Source organism: Schistocerca piceifrons, chromosome 1 (assembly GCF_021461385.2).
Source record: "Schistocerca piceifrons isolate TAMUIC-IGC-003096 chromosome 1, iqSchPice1.1, whole genome shotgun sequence".
NCBI lineage: Eukaryota > Metazoa > Arthropoda > Insecta > Orthoptera > Acrididae > Schistocerca > Schistocerca piceifrons.
In genome coordinates, this window is record NC_060138.1 from 292,273,705 (window position 1) to 292,299,575 (window position 25,871).

At 40.7% G+C, this 25,871-nt stretch overlaps 1 protein-coding gene across 1 annotated transcript in view; it reads right to left on the reverse strand.

The window, feature by feature from the left end:
• Positions 1–403: 403 nt before the first annotated feature.
• Positions 404–25,871, reverse strand: part of LOC124794370 — a 117,511-nt gene continuing 92,043 nt past the window's right edge. The window contains exons 6-7 of the mRNA XM_047258090.1: positions 23,465–23,618; positions 404–725 (exon numbers count right to left, since the gene is read on the reverse strand). Coding sequence (XP_047114046.1) covers positions 637–725; positions 23,465–23,618 — 243 coding nt within the window. The 3' untranslated portion in view covers positions 404–636. The remainder of the gene's footprint in view (positions 726–23,464; positions 23,619–25,871) is intronic.

Consider the following 25,871-nt stretch of genomic DNA (forward strand, 5'->3'; position numbering starts at 1 on the left):
GAATGCAAGTCCAGTGTGCTAACCACTGCCAACCATGAAACATGTAGTCTTTACAGCCCTGTTGGTAGCTTTTCGATCCTCGTAGAGTTTCTTCCTGCTCGCATTGCAGCAGTCCACTCTGAACAAGGTAGGTTTTCCGCCGTTTTACAGTTGGTCACATCAGTGTGGCTGGACAGTGTATATTCTGTAAATGTGCAGATAATTATTTTCGGCCATACCATTCTGAGATGTGTAGCATTCGCGAAAACTTCATTACCTCAATGACATTTTTCACAGATCAATGGCGGTAAAAAGCACCTGGAATCAATCCATTCCAGGAAATTTGCATGCACTTACCTGTTCATCTGCAGTCGAACATCGTGTCTTTGACACAGCAGGATGAGGGATAGTGAAATGTGTTGTGTATAAAATATCATCTTTATTACAATTTGCCTGAGCGAGACTAACAATTGTTAATCTGAGTGGGCAAAGACATGGGCAAAGCTCCAAAGTTTCCATTTTAAGTACTGACTCCTGAGGGAGCCACATTACAGGTAATCCACCACGAGACACGGTCACCTCCAGTAGATGCCACCTCGGCGCTTGGTATGGTGTGGTGTGTGGTGCTGGCAGGTGCGTGCAGCGCTGATGTGCGCCTCACACAAACTCGCCCTGGTCGCCTGGGGCACGCTCCACGATGATTCGGAAGTAGCTGTACACCACCAGCATGAAGTACACCTCCAGACCTGGAACAGTCGCACCACACGCTCCTATTTGCAAACAATACTCACAACTTGCAGCTTAATTTTGTAAATGGTAACCCTTCTGTCATACATAGTGCGGGGGAGCGAAAACTAAATGGCAACAGCAAAAGTATTAAGAGCTCTAAAGGGAAATATTCCACAGAAAAAATTACTCAGCACACCGAAATGTCAAAATAAATTTTGGGAACCCATAAGAAAAGTTTGGTAAGAGAATCCCACTGTTATATGAAGACAGTAACTGTTCTCGTAAGAACAGATACCATTGATGACCGTGCAACTTCTCTAGAATAAATGATGATTAATTGAAACCCACAGCTGCCGACGGGTGTTGTTGATACACCCCGATGGGGACAGCTGAGAATGGGTGCCCCGTCCGGGACTTGAACCCAGGATCTCCTGCTTATATGGCAGACGCTCTATCCATCTGAGCCACCAAGTACATAGATGAATAGCGCGACTGCAGGGACTTATTTCTTGCACACTTTCCGTGAGATCCACATTCCCAACTGTCCACGACCTATATACGTAATGTTCGTAATAGATATTTGCCCATGCACTCATTACTCGCGCGTACTAAGGTACGATTCCCGCAAGAGTTAGGGCAACCTGTGCGCATTCGCACAGACGAAGGTCAACTGCCGGGTAGCCATTTAACTGTGCATGAAGAAAGTAACTGTTCTCAAAAGAACAGATACCATTGACGACCGTGCAGCTTCTCTAGCATAAATGATAATTAATTGAAATCATCAGCCGCCGACAGGTGTAGTTGATATATCTTGATGGGGACAGCTGAAAATGTGTGCCCCTACTGGGGCTCGAACCCGGGATCTCCTGCTTACATCGAGGTATATCAACAACACCTATCAGCAGCTGAGGGTTTCAATTAATTATCATTTAATCCCACTGTTAGATGGAGAGGAGTAAAAGATGGTAATGATTATGGGTTTAAAGAGAGTGAACACTTAAGGTTCTCAATCTCTTATCCACCGCTGAGGAAGGAATATGTGTACCCCATTTGTCTTCTCTAGAACAAATCTCATATACAAGTAGGAGGACGTTTTCTAAATGTTTGTGTAACATATATCTAAGGCGGAACGGGGTACCAGTCGGGTATTTGCTTAGCGGGATGTGCGAAAACGCCTAAAATCCGCTACCAGGCTGCAGACTCAAAAGCTACCGTTAATGAGAGAGGCGGATTTGATTCGGAACAATCGCCTGACAGTTTAGCGTGTCAACGGATTCAGCTATACGGGCTGGTAAGTGGACAGAATTTATGGATAAAAAGCGTGCATTGAGAGTGTGTAGAAAAGGCTCGAACTGTCTACTTGCATGATAGATCAAGAATTGTGTGATGAGATGGAGGACATAGGTTCCAGCGTTAATGAGTCAAAAAGAATAGATAACTAGTCTAAATTTCTTCAGTTGTTGTCTGAAGTGTTTCATTTATGAGCCTGGAGACATACCGTCAAACTTTCGGATAAAAGTATCATCCATACAATCGAGGAGACAGCAAGGGGTGAAATGTATTACAACTAGAAAATAAAATGGAGGATCAGATGACGAATGTTTTAGAAAGGTAAAGAAATCAGATGCAGTTCTGAGGTTCTGCACGATAATGGAAGGAAGACAAGAAAAATCAAAGTGCTCCCACAGGATTTTTCAACCTAGAAAAGTGTATGGCAACTACCACTTTACCGAAGGGGGGGGGGGGGGGGAGGTGGAGCTATAGTAGAAAGAAAGGAACTTTCAGAAATGGTATTTAAATTTACGGTGAAAATACATCATTGTAAATTCAGCGTGAAAGGTTACCGTTGAACATAATCTCTGATAACATTGCTATCATCAGCGAAAAGGAGGAAGCATTACACGATCTGTTCAATGGAATGAACAGTCTCATGAGTTCAGAATACGCGTTGATGGTAAACTGAAGCAAAACGAAAGTAATTAAGTGCAGCGAAAATGTGATTAGCGATAAACTTAATATCTAAATTAGGGAGTACGTAGTAGATTATGTGAAGGAATTCTGTTACTTTGGAAACAAAATTACGCATAGCGGACGAAACAAGTAAGGTGCAGTACACGACGTAGATAGTGCATGAAAAGGGGTTTATTAGTATAGGATAAGACCCTTAATTTCATGCAGAAATTTCTGAAATTTACATGTAGAGGACAGCGTTGCATGCTAGTTAATCACAGATTGTGAGGAAAACGTAGAAGAAGAGAATTGAAGTACGTGTGATGTGGAGTAACAGCATACGAAAACCGTAGGTTCTCGAAGAATCGGCAAAGAAACCATACGGTCGGAAGCCCTAACTAGAAGAATGGAGACACTGATTGAATACGTGTTAAGAAGTCAGGAAATATCTTCTGTGTTTCTAAAAAGAGTTGTAGCGAACAAAAAGGATAGGCAAGATAGATACCCTGCAACTAACAGAGGAAACTGGTTGCACAATACGTTGTGCATACGTGTATTAAACATCACACGTTTATGTCCCGGTCAGAAGATAACAGTTTAAGTGATTGAAACTAGCAATCAATTACTGTTTCTACAAAGCGGTACTGTTTCTACACTGCGATCTTGGCAAAGTAAAGATTTGTAATACAATCTTCAAGCATTCCAATCTCATAAAAGCCAACAGGAAACTCCGTGGGCAGGAAATTCGTCCCTTGACAGCCGTTTGTAATATAGCTCTAGCTTGCCACTAACATTCTTTTAGTGACAGAAGCTTCAATGGGCGTCAGAAACGATACTTTACTGCTGGTAACACCGGAAGTCATCTGCAGAAGTAAGACAGTAGGCCGTCAGTGTCCTACGAGACAGTCCGAAGATTACACATTCGCGTGACATTTTCATTAGTATCTACATTTTCTTGGTAGTACATCCATAAGATTTTCTATGAAAAATAAAAACATATCTGGATTTATGCACAAGACAGTTGCTGCTATTTCCACACAACGCAGCACCAACGACAACGCTCCTACGAATTACAACTGTAAACGACAACTTTTTTAAACGACTGTTGTGGGTTACGTAATTTGGACATGATTTCATAATAATTTATTTAGCGTGTGGTTTTAAGCACAGTATTAAGTAGTATATTCAGTTTACAAAGAGGCATGTGAAATTTTAACATAATCAATTGCATCTTTCGCTGGCATCAGGAATTCGTTGACAATTTCACGATTTGCCCTGCTGGAACATTTTGTAGACAATATGGCGGACGGTTCATCTGCGTGTTCCACAGTCGCATTTTGGAGTTGGAGCCCTACCCCATCTATAAAGGGAATTCACGTTTTTGTCATTATTGGTGCATATTCTGTTAATTGTTATCCATATTCTGAGCGATTATGGGAGTATCTTTCTTACGCCGGGAAAATTCTGACAGTGTAGAGGAAGCCTTTAATGCAGTCTCGTGGCCATGAGTCGGTTAAACTGAAATGAGACGTGTGCAGTTCCATGGCTGTTTTTGCGGTGTAGGTGCTACAAAATTTCTTTTAAAATTACTGTGATAGTGGTGTTTATGAACTTCTGTTGCCTCTCAATACGAAGGTTTCTAATAATGCTATGTCAAGTATCAAACGTTGATTTCATAAAATTTTATTTCACTTTCACTTTGCACTGTAAAGCAAATTTGGCTGTGACCGATTTATGAATATATCCTTTTCGGTATAGCTAAAAGTGCGTTAATAGCCGTGTTCGTGGTTTCAACATGTAATTGGCCTGAGGTGCATATAATTTTGCACACACCAGCTGTTTTTAGTGAATGACAAACATTTTTTACAGATATGAGCAATTCATTTATTTTTAAGATGGACTAACACAATTTTTAATCCCATGTATCTCAAAGACCTTTCCAAAACCATTAAACTTTCGAAAGGGAGGAAAAGTGGCGGCTGTTGTTACTCATTATCACTGGAATTAATTCATCTTGCTAACAGTCGTCACTGTTTCAATTCGTCATTGATCATTTCTAAAAGCTAATTGTAGATAATTGATCTGCAGGTGACAGCAAATAAATCAGCTCTCATATTTTATTTACTCTATCCTAAAAGTTTTAATAAACATCCCTTCTAGTTTGGATATGGCTGAGATCCTTTCTGTACGCTTTGTAGCTCAATGATCCTGCCGCCCATTTGATCACTTGGATGGATGTCTGAGGACCAATTACTAAATAGACGTCAAGAGACATAGAATTTTAAACGAATAGCAAAACCGAGCGGTCTGAGGCGCTGCAGTCATGGACTGTGTGGCTGGTCCCGGCGGAGGTTCGAGTCCTCCCTCGGGCATGGGTGTGTGTGTTTGTACTTAGAATAATTTTCGTTAAGTAGTGTGTAAGCTTAGGGACTGATGACCTCAGCAGTTAAGTCCCATAAGCTTTCACACACATTTGAACATTTTTTTGAATAGCAAAATTGAGATACTGCTTAAATTTTAACTTATTTGAACAGATAGCAAGTTTCACTTTCACATATACCATCATCGTAATAGATGAAAATAAAAGTTCTTTCAGATTTTGTGAAACATGAACGTGGAGCTATTACTTACAAACGGACAAACAAGAAAGGTGATTGCCTTAGAAGCAGCTGGACAGAAGACACATAGTCGTTACCATGTACGTCTGTGTACCAAGAATGTGAATTTTGCGGCTTTTACGTATCAGGTTCACTGGTATCCCCTAGAGGTTAAAGTGACGGCATTTCTCAGAAAACTCATCACGTGAGAAGAGATGCCCAGCGGTCTCTCTCACTTATCACCCACCCACTCATAGGGAATAATCTCAGGTAACATTAGGAACAACTAAGGAAACAGTGCAACCAAATTTGTAACCAATAATCTCTGTGTCAAACGTCTAGATTGCTACTATGTAACTCTGTCGACGTGGAATGGTAGAAGGATGCAAATAAGCGATACCAAATGTTCAAATGTGTGTGAGTTTCTAAGGGACCAAACTCCTGAGGTCATTCCTCCCTAGACTTACACACTACTTAAACTAACTTATGCTAAGAACAGCACACACACGCATGCCCAAGGGAGGACTCGAACCTCCGGTGGGAGAGGCCGCCCAATCCGTCACATGGCGCTTCAAACCGCGCGGCCACACCTCGCGGCGAGCGAGACCATGTGCGACAGAAAAAGTAACTTACTTGGCAACAGAAAGTGCGAATTTCGTGAGTCCTATAAATATCATATCACTCCAATAATGGTACGAATGAAAGTAAATCATTTGGACGAATGTAATATCGAGATATTCTCGTGCGATGCGTTTATCTTTCCGATAAAGAGGCGCCAATTTTTAAGCAATTACACTTAGACCTTTCTTGGATACGAAGCCATTTTACTTTATTCTTCTCGGTGGCTTTAGAGCTAGTTTGCTGTATTATGAATACCATTCCTGCTGCATTATTTTTGGTCCATGACGTCATTCACGACGCTACCTTCCTGCTTGATAGCACGCGTCCTTTTGTGTTAATTGCCTCTGCATAGCTAAAAGTTCGTCTCCAATACATTTTATGGTATGGCCAGAGGAAAGCGACTTTGTGAAGAAGAGTCAACAGTGCTCCAGAAGTGGTCAGTTATCTCTTATTCAAAGAAGCCAGTGGATGGTGTCTCCTTAGATCATTGCTAGCTAGAAAAACTATACACAGCTATCTTCATTTTACATCTAATGGAAAAATATTCTGGTTTAGAGATTTTTTAATAACTGGTATCCTGAAAGTGTTTTAATGTAATGTTGCTCAACTTGTGACGCCAAAACTAAAGGGAATGTTAAGTGGCTGGTGGTTCTTATTCAAATACAACACAGTTTATAAAAGGGTACAAAGAATCTAGAGCGTACCGTATATAGAATAAGCAATGACCAAAGGTCACAGTGCTCAGAAAAGCCAAATACGACTCACGAAATAATACACATAACCCATCTTTAACTGACTTTCCCCAATATAAACAATCAACGTTCACTGAGGGGCCAACTGACTATACAGTTTAACAACACGTTACTGCGTAGCACACTAGACAGAATACTAATAAATGAGACCCTCTGAATTCACTCAGGCTACAACAAAGGGCGTGAATTAAGATACACAAATAACAACTGACTTTCAACACAACATCTCATTCTACAACCAAATAGAAATAATACCAAACCAAAGCCGTCACTCTACTTAATATTAAACAGACAACCAAGAGCTACAACATTAGCAGTAGAACCAACTATCTATAGACTCTGTTGCACATAGAACAGTAAACCAGTGAAGCCCAGTAGCAATGACATTTTAATGTATACTAGGCACTCTTCTTTCGGCTAGTACTCTCTCCACTGTGTACTCAACTAGGTAAGACGTACCCTAGCTTTATGCGCTACTGCCAGCACTTATCGCTGCAAACAGACACTCCTTTAACTGTCGTACTCGCAAACACGCTTCAGAACTAGAGTGAAGAGCCGAAGAAATTGGTACACCTGCCTATACCGTGTAGCCCCCCCCTCCCTCCCCCGGGCACGCAGAAGTCCCACAACACGACGTGGCATAGACTCGACTAACGTATGAAGTAGTGCTGGAGGGAATTGACACCATGAATCCTGCGGGACTGTTAACAAATCCGTAAGAGTACGAGGGGATGGAGATCTCTTCTGAACAGCACGTTGCAAGCCATCCCAGATATGCCCAATAATGTTCATGTCTATGGAGTTTGGTAGCCAGCGGAAGAGTTTAAACGTAGAAGAGTGTTCCTGGAGTCACTCTGGAGCGTTTCTGGACGTGTAGGTGTCATATTGCCCTGTTGGGATTCCCCAATTCTGTCGGAATGCAAAATGGATTTGAATGGATGCAGGTGTCCTGACAGGATGCTTACGTACTTGTCACCTGTCAGAGTCGTATCTAGACGTATCCGGGATTCCTTATCACTCCAAATGAACGCACCCCACACCATTACAGAGCCTCCAGCAGCTTGAAAAGTCTCCTTCTGACAAGCAGGGTTCATGGATTCAAGAAATTGTCTCCATTCCCGTACACGGTCATCCGCCTGATACCATTTGAAACGAGACTCGACAGACCAGGCAACATGTTTCCAGTCGTCAACAGTCCACTGTCGGTGTTGACGGGCGAAGGCGAGGCGCATAGCTTTGTGTCGTGCAGTCATCAAGGGCACACAAACGGGCCTTCGGCTCCGAAAGTCCATATCGATGATTTTTCGTTGAATGGTTCGCAAGGTGACAATTATTGATGGCCCAGCATTGAAATGAGCAGCAATTTTCGGAAGGGTTGCACTTCTGTGACGTTGAACGATTCTCTTCAGTCGTCGTTGGTCCCGTTCTTGCAGGATCTTTTTCTGGCCGCAGCGCTGTCGGAGATTTGATGTTTCACCGGATTCCTGATATTCGTGGTACACTCGTGAAATGGTCGCACGGGAAAATCTACACTTCACCGCTACCTCAGAGATGCTGCATCCCATCGCTGGTGTGCTGACTATAACCCCGTTCAAATTCACTTACATCTTGATCGCCTGCGACTGTAACAGGAGTAACCGATCTAACGACTGCGCCAGACACTTGTTGTCCTATAAAGGTGTTGCCGACCGCAGCGCCGTATTCTGCCTGCTTACATATCTCTATATTCGAATATGCATGCCTATAGCAGTTTCTTTGGCACTTAAGTGTAATTCATCACTCTCAGATTCACTACATTTCTTGGAATCACGTAGCCCATCACAGGTCGCTGCCCAGGCGAAACGATACCCCCGTTGACAGAAAATGTCTATCAATCCCTTCCGTCCGTCTAGCAGGTTGTGTTGCTGCACTGCCAAAAGTCCCTGCTCCATCTTTCCAGGAGGTAGTCCTCGACATCCAAGCTGCTAGCCGTGCCGCTTTCGCTTTCTGTTTCCCATCTGTCTTCACTCCACCGTGTCTGCCTCTAACCGACCGTTGGCGGTAAGTGGTAAGGCAAGGATAGAACGAGCCAAACTTGAGCCAAACCTAGAGGTTATTCTGGGAAGTCTGTCATGTCAAAGAGGGCAAGTCTTCCCCAACCCTGGTGCTATTCTGCAAATTTTTCATGAAGCACCGCGCCCTCCTCCCCCTAGCCAAACAATGCTACTGAATGCCGAATAGTGCTATTACTAAAGACACCGACCTACTAGAGGCTATGTAGAATAACAGGAGTCTACAGTCAAACCTAAGGCGATAAAACACAACAGAGTGGAAATTAACTATTTTCCACAACTAATGTGTAGCAGTATTGTAAAAAGTTCGCAAAATACGTGAGCAGCATAGGAAGTGCAATGTTTATGTACACATATCTATTAAGTTAACGCCCAAAATTCTACAGAACCCCAATAGTAATAATAGCTGACATACGAAAATGTAGGCCTAATAATTCTACGACGTAAGACTAATCTGACCTGTTTTATAACAAGAGAAAAAAGGGCATGACAGCAAGAAAAGAAAAAAATAAGACACTAAGCAGGTAAATAGACAAACCGAAAGTAGCTATTCAGGCCTGAAGTTGATGTGAACCACAAGACAAATTTTTCACGTTCGAATTGTTCTGAAGCATCATTTTAGAAAAGAGAAAGATAATGAATCGTGTTAATCACTAGAAAAATTTAAACGACTTTATTGGTTGAGAATAACTGCTGTTCTTACAATTGAGCTGGCCGGAGTGGCCGAGCGGTTCTAGGCGCTACAGTCTGGAACCACGCGACCGCTGCGGTCGCAGGTTCGAATCCTGCTTCGGGCATGGATGTGTGTGATGTCCTTAGGTTAGTTAGGTTTAAGTAGTTCTAAGTTCTAGGGGACTGATGACCTCAGAAGTTTAGTCCCATAGTGCTCAGAGCCATTTGTTGCAATTGACAAAGACCAGTAGGAACCGAAATAAAATAACAGTAGTTTACAATCAGAACTACAGTGGTAAGGCTCTCTAAAACTCTTACAGACTGTACTTCCTATATTATTCTACACGTCTAAGAAGTCACAATATTCTAAAGTGCGTAGCAAATGTAAAGTATCGGCTGTAGTTGTTATTAACCCGGTGAGGGTGTAGTTGGGTCAGTTTGATCCTGCTCATTTTGTTTTGTTGGCAGTTCTTTGTCGCACAACTGCACATTGTCAAAGTTCTCAGTAGCTGTAATTATTGAACTCCTCTCCCTAATGCGTGCACGCACTCATTCAGCTGCCATCCGTGAAAGGAGATAAATGAGTGCAAACGGTAAGAGGGTATTTGTGACCCTTCCACAGCCGCGAAGAAGTATCTCTGTGCCATTTTTCCGTTTATCTTTTTTCGTGGCTATTTTGTATTTTTTGGTGTTTTTAGTCAAAGTGGACAACGAAGAAAGGGAGGCTGAGCGTATACTTCGTTGGCCGGTGTAGTTATCAGACAGTGAAAACGACTTTACTTCAGATGATAGTGAAAATGAAGATTGTGTAAGTGAGTACAGTGGCGATAGTTGTGTTGAGCAACATGCAAGTGAAGGTAGTGACAAAGAATATAATATGCCACTAAATGAGCGCTGCGTTACCAGAACTAGTCGAGCGATCGGAAAATCAGGTTTGCAATTCATTTTATTTTGGTAAAGATGGATCCAAGTGGTGCAAAAATCCACTTCAACAACAAGTTTGGACCCGTTCTGAAAATATCATCAGGGAGGTACCTGGTGTGAGTTTAGTGGCAAGACAGAGCTTGAATGCTGGAGTCTGTTTTACAATGAAAATAGTCTTAGTATTATCTTGAAATACAAAAACTTTCAAACTGCAAAAAGGAAAGCAGCTTGTGAAGTAGTTGCGAATCAGTATTTTATGAAGGAGATGACCATCAGTAAGCTGAAGGCTTATATATGCTCGTTGTACATTGCTGGATTTTACCGATCTGGAAGGCGGAACGCCGGTTTGGGCTTTAGATGGAACGCATTGAAATATTTCGGCTGACAGTGACACGGCAACGTTTTCATTTTATTCAAAGTTATCTTCGCTTTGACGATAAATCCACACGTGAAGAACGAAAACGGCTGGACAACTTAGCACCAGTACGACAGATATCTGAAATATTGGTTGAAAGCTGCAAGAAAGCCTATGAACTAGGAGACTATACAACCATAGATCGAATGCTGCTTGCATTCAGAAGCAGATGCAAATTTAGACAGTACATTCCATCAAAACCAGCTAAATGTGGCATAAAAATATTTGCCTTGTTCGGCGCAAAGAATTTCTATATTTTAAACCGCGAAACATATGCTGGAAAACAGCCAGAGGGGCCGTTTCCACTGAGAAATAAACAATTTCTTTTGGTGAATCAGCTGGTGCTACCCATTTAAAAAACAAGGCGTAACGTGACTTTTTATAATGGTTTACAAGCTGTGAACTAGTGTCACATCTGCTGAAAGAACACGAGCTAACTTCTGCGGCAACAGTGCGTAAGAACAAGATCCAAACCCCTCCTGAATTTTGCAAAACTCGTGGTAGAGAAATCTACTCAGCTAAGTTCGGTTTCCATAAGGTTATTACACTTGTTTCTCACATGCCAGAAAAAAAGCAAAGTTGTTTTGCTCATATCTAGTCTTCACCACAATGCTCAAATTGATGAATTGACAGGACATAAAAAGAAACCAGACAAATTGATGAATTCACAGGACATAAAAAGAAACCAGATATAAGTATGTTTTATACTTCTACGAAAGGTGGAACTGACGTTGCAGATGAGCTGTCAGCTACTTATGATGTAAGCCGCAAGTCAAAAAAATGGCCTCAGACTGTCTTTTAGGCAATACTGAATATGGCCAGCATAAATGCTGCTATTCTTCAGTGATCAAATAACAATAAAAACCAAAAGCGTCCTAATTTCAAAAAAACACTTGCACAGCGAACACCTGAGTGCCCAACAAGAGATACCTCAACTGCCAAGCACTTTGCGTAAGAGAATCAGAGAATTTAGTGGAGAATCTTCACAAGAATCGACTGCCAGAGTCCAAGGTGTACGAAAAAGATGTCAAGAGTGTCCCTATGCTATCCATCGTAAGACACTTCACGTTTGTGAAGGTCGTCATAAGTACATTTGTCAAGAACACATTGTTCCATTCTATCAACAATGTGCTATGGCATGAGATGATTAACAGCTTATGTGAAAAGTTTATTGTTCATTTTGTGTTCGAAGAAGATTTATCTCGTAAATACTTAGCAAAAAATCAGAATTACTGATGAGAACATATGGTTTTGCAGATTTAAAAAAAATGAAACGTTAAGAGCGGTTAAAATGATTATTTGGCAGATTTTATGCAAAAATTAAGTAACAACGCATTTGTACGCTTAATGGTGTTTATGTCTATGAAAATCCTTTAATTAATAAATAAATCATAAATTTAATTCCCATATTTTGTCAAAAAGTGACAATAAATCCTTAAAAAATATAAATGAAGAACAGGGTCATATGACCCCCACATCCTTGATGTACCCTTTTTACACCTCATCCTCGCCCTCTTAAATATGTAACGTGCGTACTTCATCCGAGCAGCAGCATTTCTGGAAATTATAGATTGCGAAAATAAAACTTGCAATCAAGTACGCTACCCAAACACGCGAAACACAGCTGTATTACTATCGATGGAAGGAATAAGGTATTTCATTACGAAATATCACTTAAACTGCACAGTATGTAAACAAGTGACAAGGACGGCCAACGACGGTAGCAGTGAAATACGTGACATTTTGAGAGACAGTGTTCGAATCAATAGCTCGGGCGCATGTTTTAAAGTGATGTTATTCTCTGTAATATACAGATGTGTAGATGTGTGCCGGCCGCGGTGGTCTAGCGGTTCTAGGCGCTCAGTCCGGAACCGCGCGACTGCTACGGTCGCAGGTTCGAATCCTGCCTCGGGCATGGATGTGTGTGCCGGCCGAAGTGGCCGTGCGGTTAAAGGCGCTGCAGTCTGGAACCGCAAGACCGCTACGGTCGCAGGTTCGAATCCTGCCTCGGGCATGGATGTGTGTGATGTCCTTAGGTTAGTTAGGTTTAACTAGTTCTAAGCTCTAGGGGCCTAATGACCTCAGCAGTTGAGTCCCATAGTGCTCAGCGCCATCATGGATGTGTGTGATGTCCTTAGGTTAGTTAGGTTTAAGTAGTTATAAGTTCTAGTGGACTGATGACCACAGATGTTATGTCCCATAGTGCTCAGAGCCATTTGAACCATTTGTAGATGTGTTCTTGAACTTAGCAGGTCGCAACCGTAAATGACGTTAGAGATTCTGTCTACTCTCGACCCTGCTACAGCTGAAATATACGCGTAATATCAAGTGCCCAACTACAACGTTTATGTTAGAACTTCCAGCAAGCAAAGCTCTAAGAAAATGGCTGTAAATATTACAAGGTGTGGCACCCCAATATTGCAATGTGACAACATGACAGTGCCTGTTTTGCAGAAACGAAGACATCAGCGTCATAATAAACAGTAAACAGACGAAATAGCGTGATTACAGCAGTATTAGTGGTGGGAATTGCCAATAATTGTCGAAGTGACGTAATTATGTTATGCAATACAGAGTAGTGGAAATGAAAGATACAAGACATTAAGTGCAAATCCAAACAGTGTTGCACGGGCGTCAAACGCACGGTCAATGCCGCAGTGGTTTCCATCCTGGTAATACTATGTTCCTTAGCCATGGGAGACGTACAGAGTTTGCTGTAGTCACACGTCTCGATACTTTATAAAAAGCGATTACTCTTGTGGAGCACTTTTTACTGATAAATTGTGTTAAATACACTCAAAGAGTCTTGGTGAGGGGTCAAAAGACACGACACATCCTGTTCTCCGTTATAAGAGTTTACTGTATCCTTTAATTGGATTCTAAATGTGGTGGTATTCTGTCCCAACACATACCACCTACAAGTAAAGTTCCGGCGATAACAACATAGCAGTCGTTTGCAGAGTTTAAAAGTGATGGAATGGCAGCTTGTAACGGAAATCTGGAAGCGCTCCATGATAGTCTGCAGTCGTGTTTCAATTGTTAGCCTCTATGCAAAAAGAAAAACTTGTCAATAAATGTGAGGTGTTCCATACCAATTAAATGTCATTATTCAGTTCGTTTTAAGTTCTGGAAAGGGTTGTTCTGTTGCTACGTGCACATCAACTAGACCATCGCATTTAAATACGTTGTAACCATCCTTTGTAAGTAAATCCAGGTGGGAATAGAGCTTTGTAAACATATTTTTCACGTGTCTTTTAATGTAGTAAACATGTCCCAGTTCATCATTTTCAGATAGGGTTCCAACGTATGACCATTTACCAGAGTTGCTTACAGTAAATGGAGATATTTTACATTATCCATTCGCAGCCAGATCTCGCCATACACTGTGTTTAAAGCAACATATAAGCCGTACCTGTACATCTGAAATAGCTTCTTTTTCCAATTTATTTTACGTTCTTCCTTTACGGCAGTTGTCTTTGCCATATACTCCTGTTTGCGCTTTTTGGGCTTTGATCTTCTTTCTCGTACGCATATCGCAGTAACTCCATTTAAAGTTGTCAATTCTATAATGGGGAATGGATTAAGGCTGTGTGATATATTTACTCTGCTTCTTATGTTTTGTAGGTTAACATTGGTTGTGGGTATCAGTCCCAGTTCGGTGATGTCAATATCTGACATTATTTTGGAGAACAATAGCCTGGATTGAGACGAAGTGTGTTTTCCCTGCTTTAATATAGCACATCTGTGAACGCTTAGCTGGTCTTTGCTGGAGTCAATGTTAAGAACCTCTCTGCAGTTTACAAGTAGATAATTAAAACAGTAATCTGACAGATCGTAATTTATAACTTTTCTCTGTCTCGAGTGGCAACAAGGTTATCTGTACACAAGTCAATTTTCAGATATTCTTATTACCCAGTAAACAACCAGAAAACGTTGTTAAACTCCACACAGCAGCTGTTCTGCAACTTATTAGTTAGCTGACACCACATGGACGTGATGGGCACAGAACACAGTGGAGCACATTGCACATATTGTTAGAGTCTAAAATCTAATACACTTAAACACACTTGCACAGGACCTAACAAGTGACCCATTCTGCAGTTGTATATTGTAGTCTCCACCGTGGTAATACCATGCTACTTAGTCAAACAAGACTGGACACATTATAAAATCTATAAAGTGGGTACTATTAACTAAATCCTTTGAATAAAAACTAGCCAAAACAGTTAATTGATCCACAACATTACGGACTGCCTCGTCTATAATTGTGTCTAACAGTCCACGTCGTCACAGTTCTTAACAACCGTAATGTTACAGCAAAACGGTCCCATATTTAGTGTTAGCACACTTAAAAAATTTCCTTTTAAGAAGCGTGCCATGGTTGGTGTAGTTTAATTTGCTCGTACCAGTAAGGAGACCGTCCATGTTCTCCAGGAATAACTACAAACCGAAACACCGTCAGTTGGTCTCTTCTTCCTCATAAATAGTGAAGAGATGTTTAGCACATTGGAGGAAGACACGTTACTACTCGTGCTTTCCACTACCACAGAAGCCTCCTCTTAAACTCTAAGGAACAAAGATGGCGGTACTCCTCATCACGCGGTCTTCTGCTCATTTCTTCAAGCTTTGCCTGTGCTTATAGTCTAAATGCAATCTTCTAACTCAGTTGCACTGCTGTGTCAATCTCTGGGCACTAATTTGGCAAATATGTGTATATAAACATCGCACTTCTTGTGCTGCCTACATATTTTGCAAAAAAGTTTAGAATAATACATCATCTTAGCCTATGGAAAATAATTAATTGCGACTCTGTTGTATTTTTATCACCAGAGGTTTGACTGCAGATTGCTCTTATTGTACATAGCCTCTAATAGGTCTGTGCCATTTGTAGTAATAACACTATCTGCCATTCTATACCATTTTGTATTTTTCCAAGTGAATAGCGCCACGTATTACGTTTCTTCCTCCAAACGTGGTCCTTCATAAGTGTTTAAATATGGAAATATTGTGTTGTTATGTACATCAGTAGTAGGCCTAATTAGTTGGTTTACCTGCGAAGTGTGGAATTTTTTGCTAACAGGTACTTTTTTCTGCTATTATAAAGCTGGTTAGGCTAATGTTACAACAACGAATATTGAGCCTACATTTTCAAACGTCAGCGTTGTTAGTACTGAGGTACATAAAATAGAATTTTGGGCACTAATTTGACAAGTATGTACAAATTAACTAACAGTTTATTTTACAATGTAGTATTTTCGCCAATATTGTGGCAGCCCACCGTTTAGAGCGTCACAGCGTTTTTTAATATATGTCTCAGCCAGGTCCTGCATACTCAGTATAAAACATGACAATTTGCTATGCTGCCTACATATTTCACAGACTTAGTATTTTTCAACATCTTAGATGTGGAAAATAACTAACGACTCCCATGCATTTTTAATTGAGCAGCTGTCTACGGGTGGCAGTAAGAAGTAGCAGTGCAAAAACTGAACTGTAATCGATTTTCCAGTGCAACCATCTGCTGGTGGAACTAGGCAACCGCTTTCTCCAGTGCACCCATCTGCTGGTGACCGGAGCAGGCAGATTGTGCAAGTGAACTTGCTTTTATTTACGTATCCAGAGTTTGCAGGATTGTATTTGAGGTAAAACTCATTTTCAACACATAAGAATTTCTGTTTCATTATTTATATTTTATAAACAATTTTTGGGTTTTAGTTATCTATTCGTTTCAGTATTCCATGGTGGATGAAATATAGCTTCAAATCAAGATACCAGTGTGAAGACTGAACTGGGCTGTCACTCCTTAAACAAATATTTGGGAGTCACTATTGCAGACATAATCATAGAGCAGAAGTACGAGGTGCATGGAAGTACAGGAGCACAGGTGTGCAGGGCGTGGAATGGGCAGTGTTTGATGCAAAATTTGCAGAAGTGCAAGGTGCAGTGGGTGGTGATGCTGATGTCAGTGAAATATGACTTGAGGGCATATGTGTCAACTGCAGCAAGGGGGAGGGGAGGGGACATTCTGGGTGGAGGGTGCTTCAGTCAAAACTTGCATAAGTGCAGTGGGGATTGAGAAACCCTCACCTCCTTGACTTTTGCACATCACCGTAAATGACAGGCAAAAGAGTTGCAGGATAAAAATTTATTAAAATTCTTGACCACTGTTTCAGTATATCTAAATGTATCTTCATCAGAAGTAAAATACCTAAAATCACATCCTGCAATGGAGACTCATAAAACAATTGTGCCAAAGGCGTCGTCAGTAGATAAAACATCATCTCCATTTATACAACATAACTGTATATCTATAATTATATATCTATAATTATATATAAATATACCTTAATCAGAAGTAAAATACCTAAAACCACATCCTGCAATGGAGATTCATTAAACAATTGTGCCAAAGGCGTCGGCAGTAGTTAAAACATCATCTCCATTTATACAACATAATTAGTTGTTTTATGAATCTCCATTGGAGGATAAGATTTTAGTTACTTTACTTCAGATGAAGGTATATTTAGATATACCGAAACCGTGGTCAAAAATTTTAATAAATTTTTATCCTGCAACTGTTTTGGCTGTCGTCATTTACCGTGAAGAATTTTTACAGTTGCTGTTTCAGCCATGTTTAAAATCTCGAGATACGGAAGTGGTGATGCTGACACCAGCAAAATATGACATACAAAACTGCATAAGAGTTCCTGGAATGACCTCTGCATTGGGGTCAAAGATGGCTTGTTCTCTCCTTGCCCTCCTACTGTGATACTCTGAGCACTTCCTGTACTCTGCTTGTAACCTCAGTGTTTCGCCACCAAGTAAATCTGAACATGCACTGGCAGTGGTGAGAAAGACAAATTTATGGCATAGACTCGATTTGATTTCCTTCGTATTTGTTTGCCGAAAATGAATCCGCTGCTTTTTGGAATTATTATACCAAATAAGACCGAAATTCGAATTGTAGGCATGCTCAATAAATTTTAAGATTCATTACATGTAATACAATACCGAAATTCAGAAACTTGTTCTTGAATGTAGTTTATTTTGATTGTGTTATTCACCTATGTCAGTCTTCCTCTAAACGCCTCCATACTACGCCATGAAATTTCGGTGCAGTTTCGTTCCGCTCAATCAATCTCAATTTTGATGTTTAATAGGTTGTTATCTTTGTTTCTTGTACTCAATGTATTTACATTCTTTGTTTACTTAAAGTTATTCTGCACTGAGTAACATTTATCTCCTGTCCAGCAGTCTAGGACTTACCGGCATCCATCGACAAAGGTTATATACTCTGTAAGCATTAAAATTAGGTTTTTTTCCCCTGCAGTTTTATTCCTTGCTTGTACTTTTCTTTCACTTCCTGGTATAAGTTAAAAAGTAGAAATCTACTAAGTCTTGTATACATTTTAAATTATTCCTTTCATTTTTTAAATCGGGTTTATGCACATTATTAATAATTCATTTCATTTGTCTTTGCAATGTCATTATTTTCTCTAGGAACAATGACATGTGATTTTACACTAGCGAAGTCGGGAATCTTCGGCAGGTGCTGATGAACAAATTAAATGCAGAAGATGCAGAACTCCTCATGAGATAATTTTCACTTTTATATCATCTCTTCATCATTTTTTTTCTTTCACAGTGATTCAAGACTATTTCAGATTTGGAGCACAACATGGAATCACCAACTTCTTCAAAATCGATTTCTTTCCATTCTTCTATGGCAATCCATACTTAAATGTTCTTCACAGACAAACATTTCAAGTTTCTCTTGGTATCTTTAAACTTAAGGCACCTTAGCGTTTGCATATGTGAAATTAATGTATTTCTTTTCTCCAAGATTGATTTTAACATTTTTCTGAAGTCATGTTTTTTTTCAGTTTTTATTTCCTTATCTGACTAATTTATTTATAGAAGGTTCTGAACCCTTAGATTTTTTGTCTGTTCTTGTGTACGTTTCTTTCACACATTATGGGATTATATGTTCTATTAATCATTGCCTTTCACCTGCTCTTCAAGTTTGTACTCCGTCATCTGCAATTAATTTCATTTTTCTAGAAATGCCGACTACCATCCAATATTTCGTACTGTAAGAACGACAGTTCAAATGATGGAACATTTTTCCTAAAAAGTTTATTAATTTCAGCTCATTTCTCCAAGATTGCATCTGAGTAAACTACAGAAAAGATAACTTATTTTATTTAACAAGCCGTGCAGGCTGTTAATATTATTTTCTTTTTAGCTCATGACATTCGCCAAACTCGAACGAATGCAATTATTAATAGTATACCAGTCCAAGAAAATCAGGGACATATTTTATCAGTATTAATTTGAGATTTCATATCATGAAATTGTATAGAGCTTCATATCACTCAAAATGATTCTGTCTAAAAGTAAATTCAACAAAATACCCCATGAATCAGGGACTGCTACAGCAGTGGGGCAAACATTTCACTCAACAAATGTTCTGTAATAACAAATCAAGCATCAATAAACAACTATGAGCAACTATAAAAAGAATGTGAAATATAACCCCTTTTGCAAATAAGAGGAACATTATTTTAACTGTCATAAATAGAGATTATATAGCTTTCACCAGAGATTAGAAACAAATCTGCAAAAATGGAATTACGTAGTAAGGGAATTCCGCCTGTACCAATGCACGTAGCTTGTGATAATTCAGGCTAGTTCTATAAACGACTCACACTAGACAGCAGTAACAAAATTTACGTGAACCCTGAGTATAAAATAAATTACACATAACTGCCACATCCTCCCCCCATGAACCAGGGACCTTTCCGCTTGCCTCAGCGATACAGATAGCCGAGCGTTAGTGCAACCACAATGGAGGGGTGTCTGTTGAGAGGAAATACGAACGTGTGATTCCTGGAGATGGGCAGCAGCCTTTTCAGTAGTTGCACGGGCGAAAGTCCGGATGATTGACTGATCTGGCCTTGCAACTTCAAGCAAAATGTCCTTTCTGTCCTGGCACTGCGAACGGCAGAAAACGAGGGGAGACTACAGCCATAATTTTTCCAGAGGGTATGCAGCTGTACTGTATGGTTAAATTTCGGAGGTAAAATAGTGCCCTATTCGAACCTCTGGGTGAGGACTATGCAGAAGGACGCCGTTATCAGGAGAAAAACTGGCATTCTACGGACCGGAGCATAGAATATCAGATCCCATAGTGGGGCAGGTAGATTAGAAAATATAGAAGAGGAAACGGATAGATTAAAGTTAGAAATTAGTTAGTGAGAATTAGTGAATTTCGGTGGCAGGGGGAACAGGATTCCTGGTCAAGGGAACGTAGCCTATAAATAGAAAATCAAATATGGCTAATGAAAGATTAGGTTTAAAAAAGAATAAAAATGGAATGCGGATAAGCTACTTTGGGCAGTATAGTTAACGCATTCTTACAACCAAGATAGACTAGAAGCCCAGAACCACACAGTAGTACAAGTTTATATGGCAAGTAGCTCCGCAGATGATGAAGAGATTGAAGAAATGTATGACGACATTATCCAGACAGTTAAGAGAGACAAAAATTTAATATTAATGGGGGACCGGAATTCGATAGTAGGAAAAAGAATAAAAGGAGAAGTAGTAGGTGAATATCGACTGGTAAAATTTTGCACAGAGCATAATTTAATCATAGCCAACACTTGGTGTGAGAATCATGAAAGAAGGCCTTACATGTGGAATAGACCTGGAGACACTGGAGGATTTCAAATCGAATGAATAAGATAAGACAGAGATTTAGGAACCACGTTTTGAATTGTAAGACACTTCCAGGGACAAATGTGGACTCTGACCACAATTTATTAATTATGAACTGTATATTAAAACTCAGGAAACTGCAAAAAGGTAGGAATTTACGGAGATGGGACCTAGATAAACTCAAAGAACCAGACGTTATAGAACGTTTCAGAGGGAGCATTAGGGAACGGTTACAAGGATAGGGGAAAGGTATACAGTAGAAGAAGAATGATTACCTTTGAGAGATGAAATAATGAAGGCAGCAGAGGATCAAGTACGTAAAAAGGTGAGGACTAGTACAAATCCTTGGGTAATGTAAGAGATACTGAATGTCAGTGATGAAGGAGAGCCGGCCGGAGTGGCTCCAGTCGCAGGTTCGAATCCTGCCTCGGGAATGGATGTGTGTGATGTCCTTAGGTTAGTTAGGTTTAATTTGTTGTAAGTTCTAGGCGACTGATGACTTCAGAAGTTTAGTCGCATAGTGCTCAGAGCCATTTTAACCATTTTTGATGAAGGAGAAAATATAAAGTGCACTAAATGAAGCAGCAAAAGAGAATACGAATATATAAAAAAATTAGATGACAGGATTTAAAAGCATATATTACTGGGGGTATGGCAGACTTCACCTACAGGAAAATTAAAATCACCTTTGGAGAAAAGAGAACAACCTGTATGAACATCAAGAATTCAGATTGAAAACCAGTCCTAAGCAAAGAAGGGAAAGCAGAAAGGTGAAAGGTGTATATCGAGGGTCTTTACGAGAGAGATGTCCTTGAGTCCAATCTTATGGAAATAGAAGAGGACGTAGATGAAGGTGAGATTGGAGATGAGGTACTGCGTTAAGAATTTGATAGAGCACTGAAATACCTAAGTCGAAACAAGGCCCTGAGAGTCGACAACATTGCGCTGGAAATACTGATAGCCTTGGGAGAGCCAGCGATAACATAACTCATTCATATAGTGTGCAAAAAGTATGAGACAGGCGAAATACCCTCAGACTTCAAGAAGAATATAATAATTCCAATTCTAAAGAAAGCAGGTACTGGCAGGTGTGAAAATTATCAAACTATGAGTTTAATAAGTCACGATTGCAAAATACTAAGACGAACTTTACAGAAGAATGAAAAAACTGGTAAATCCGACCTCGGGGAAGATCAGTTTGGTGTCCAGAGAAATGTTGGAACACGCGAGGCTATACGGACCCTACGACTTCTCATAGAACGTAGAACTTGTAGACATAGAGAAAGCTTTTGACAATGTTGACTGAAATACTCTCTTTCAAATTCTGAAGCTGTCAGGGGTAAATAACAGGAAACGAGAGGCTATTTAGAATTTGTACGGAAACCAGATGCCAGTTGTAAGAGTCGAGGGGCACGAAAGGGAAGCAGTGGTTGAGAAGGAACTAAGACAGGGCTTACCACGATGTTATTCAATCTGTATATTGAGTAAGCAGTAAAGGAAACAAAAGAAAACTTTGGAGTAGGAATTAAAGTTCAGGGAGAAGAAATAAAAATTTTGAGTTTCGCCGATGACACTGTAATTTTGTCAGAGACAGCAAAGACATGGAAGAGCAGTTAAACAACACGGACAGTGTCTTGAAAGGAAGATACAAGATGAACTTCAACAAAAGCAAAACGAGGATAAAGGAATGCAGACGAAGTAAATCAGGTGATGCTGTGGAAATTAGATTAGGAAATGAGACATTTAAATTAGTAGAAAAGTTTTACAATTTTTTCAGCAAAATAACTGGTAATGGTTGAAGTAGAGAGGATATAAAATGTAGACTGGCAATGGCAAGCAAAGCGTTTGAAAGTATTTTTGTGAAGTGTTACCATGTGTGGAAGTGAAACATGGACGATAATCAGTTTAGACAAGAAGAGAATAGAAGTTTTTGAAATACGTTGCTACTGAAGAAAGCTGAAGGTTAGTTGGGTAGATCAAGTAACTAATGAGGAAATACTGAACTGAACTCGGGAGAAAAGAAATTGGTGGCACAACGTGAGTAGTAGAAGAAATCGGTTGGTAGGACACGTTCTGAGGCATCAAAGGTTCACCAATTTAGTACTGGAGGGTCGGGTTTGGGGTAAAAATATATTACTAACAAACACTTCTCAAGCCCGATAGACAGGAACTACACAATGCACCAGAATAACTGTGGCAGCAACAATTCTAGCAATGTATGGTAGCCAAGTTGGAACCGATAAACTCTTTAAATATAATGTGAGCTAAATAGAACCTGAAACAATATGACTGAAATAATTTAAAGAAAACCGTGGAATAGCCGATAGCGCCAAATAACTGTTCGTACAGTCTACACAGAAAAGCGCTCACGAAAAAATTCGAACATGCACCAATGGCTAATCTCACTTTGCCCATGAATTCTGAAGACTCAAACAGCCTACAGTGTTTCAAGGCCGTCTTGCACCAAATCCGAGCTTCACGCTTGTCGGGGATGTAAGCTGGCGGGATAGAGACTCACGCACCCATTCAAAGTCATATTCAACTATGATAAATCTCATGGGCGATATGACTGACAGCACTTACCCTTGTGTCGCTATTCTGCAGCGATGGTAAATGACTGAGGGCCATCTAATGCAGTGCCGTTCAACTGGCATGGTGGAAAGTGTGCAAGACCTTGGCGGGATGCCAATGAGGTAGTTACTCAACTACACAGGCAAAGAGTTTATGCAACGCTTCCGACTTCGTATCACTCTACTTTTTAAATTAATTTATTCGGTGGTCCGCTTTTCTGTTGAAGTAACTGACTAATATATGCTGTCTTATTTAAACCAATATTAGTTTTTTACGATCACGAAACAAAGTAAGGTATTTCGTGAATCGTTCAGTGTAGCTCGTCAATGCCCTCCATTACCTCTGGATGCTGCAGTTTTCACAACAACTGGGAACTGCTGTATAACGTTTGTCATGTCCCTCGTACGTATAGCAGCTACTGTGGTATATATGATGTATAGCCTCAGCCTAAGCCCCTCTCTGTCTAATGTGAACAACACTTACCAAGTTCTAAGAATCCAAGTACGAGGTATGTGATCATCCATGGCGTACTTCCATACATGAAGCCTAGTGTCATAGTCGCTGGGAAACTGAGTGCCAAGATGATTGTGATCGCTGAATTGATGATAAGCCACCAGAAGACAAGGCGGTGTCGATTCTGGAAGAGAAAAAATTGTGGAAGATTTATATGCATATAAAGTTAAGAACTGGAGGTTTAGTTGGCATAAAAACGTATGAATCAATGCAAACGTTATTTATTAACAATACACTATCATACACGGGAAAATTTTCAATTAGGTATCCAAATAAGAAACTAGCTTCCATATTACTTAATTTTGAATTCTATAGGTTTGTAAGAGGTGCAGAGGACGTATATCTAGCAGAAAGAAGAAAGGTGAAAGAAACATATCTCCTTCCAATGATGGTAATATTCACTAAATAAAAATTTCAGCGATGATTTCACTGCAATACATTAGCAATGAAAAATGGAAAACACACTGATTAGCCAGAACATTATGATTACCTACCTAATAGTCGGTATGCCCACCTTTGCCACGGACAACAGTAGCGACGCAGCGTGACGGAAACAGTGAGGCCATCGTAGGTTGCTGGAGGGAGTTGTAAACACATCTGCACAAACGAGTAACCTAATTCGCGTAAATTCCTGGGAGGCGATGAGCTCTGATGCCACATTTAATCACATCCCAGATATATTCGATCGGGTTCAGATCAGGTGAGCTGGGGGGCCCCCACATCAACTGGAACTCGGCACTGTGTTCCTCGAACCACTCCATCTAACTCCGCGCCTTACGACATAGCGCATGATCACGCTTTAAAATGCGACTACCGTCGGGAAACATGATCTTCATGAAGGGGTGTACGTAGTTTGCAATCACTGTACGATACTCCTTGACCGCCACCGTGCCTTGCACGAGCTCCACTGTGTCCATGGATTGCCATGTGAATGTTACCCAGAGCGTAATGGAGCCTTGTCTTCGTCCTGCAATACAGGTTCATGGTGCTGTTCCTATGAAGGACGACAGATTCGCGCACTCTCTTTTGCATGATGAAGAAGATGTCGGGATTCATCCACGCAACCCTATGCCACTGCGCCAACGTCCAGTGCCAATGGTCATGTGTCCATTTTAGTTGTACTTGCTGACGTCGTGGTGGTAAAATTGGCACATGCGTGGGTCGTCGGCTGCGGAGGCCCTTCGTTAGGAGAGTTGGGTGCACTGTGTGTCCAGACTCACTTGTACTGTACCCGGCATTATTAAAGTCTGACATCAGTCTCCAGTTCGCTGGCCGTCTTGTTTTACCAGTGCGCCCAGACTACAGCGTCCGCCATCTACAATGAAGGGTGGCTGCCCGACCCATGACGTTCGAACGTTGTTTCGCTACATGTTGAAGACACTCACCTTAGCACTGCTGGTACACCCGAGAAGTCGTCCAGTTTCCGAAGTGCTCGTGCAGAGCCTTCGGGCCATCAGAATTTGTCATGTGTCGAATTTAGACAGATCGGGCGCCTTCCCCATTCTACACACGGACAGCACTCTCGCTGATACTACATACACCGAGTGTGTGTCTGACTAGTAGTCATTCCTCGCCAGGTGACGCTGCTATCGCCTGGACAGGTTTATATCTATGGTAGCTCGGTGGTCATAATGTTCTGGCTGACCAGTGCTGAGGTCAACGGTTGAAACAAAGGCTGCTGCTATCCATACGGCACTGATTGTTATGAAAACTTCATACTTCTCCACTATTCAAAAATTAAATTATACCTCTGAATTTTTCGATATTTGATAAACATTTGATAGCCGGCCGAAGTGGCCGCGCGGTTCTGGCGCTGCAGTCTGGAACCGCGAGACGGCTACGGTCGCAGGTTCGAATCCTGCCTCGGGCATGGATGTGTGTGATGTCCTTGGGTTAGTTAGGTTTAACTAGTTCTAAGTTCTAGGGGACTAATGACCTCAGCAGTTGAGTCCCATAGTGCTCAGAGCCATTTTTTTTAAACATTTGATAAACATATATATACTTGAAAATGTGTACACATCATTTTTAGACAATAAATGTTTCAGAGAGTAGTTGCTGTCGATTAAGGGATACATAATCTATTATTGCTATCTGTGCGTACATAGAATGATAAAGGACGACCGATTTTCAACTAAAATGACATGAATAATTTTTCGATTTGTATTACGGCAATTAGTGTGTAGTGCACCGATGTAGGAAGGTAGATCATTTAAACATGAAATGTATTCGCATTTTCAAATCTGAACCACCTCCAGCTGTACAATGGAGTCACGAAAAAAAATGTGGCTGGCCGCGGCTCGGACCCGGTTTCTTACTTTACGCGGGTGGTCGCTTCGATTACCCGAGCGCGACTTACGGTCGGTCGCAAACGTATACG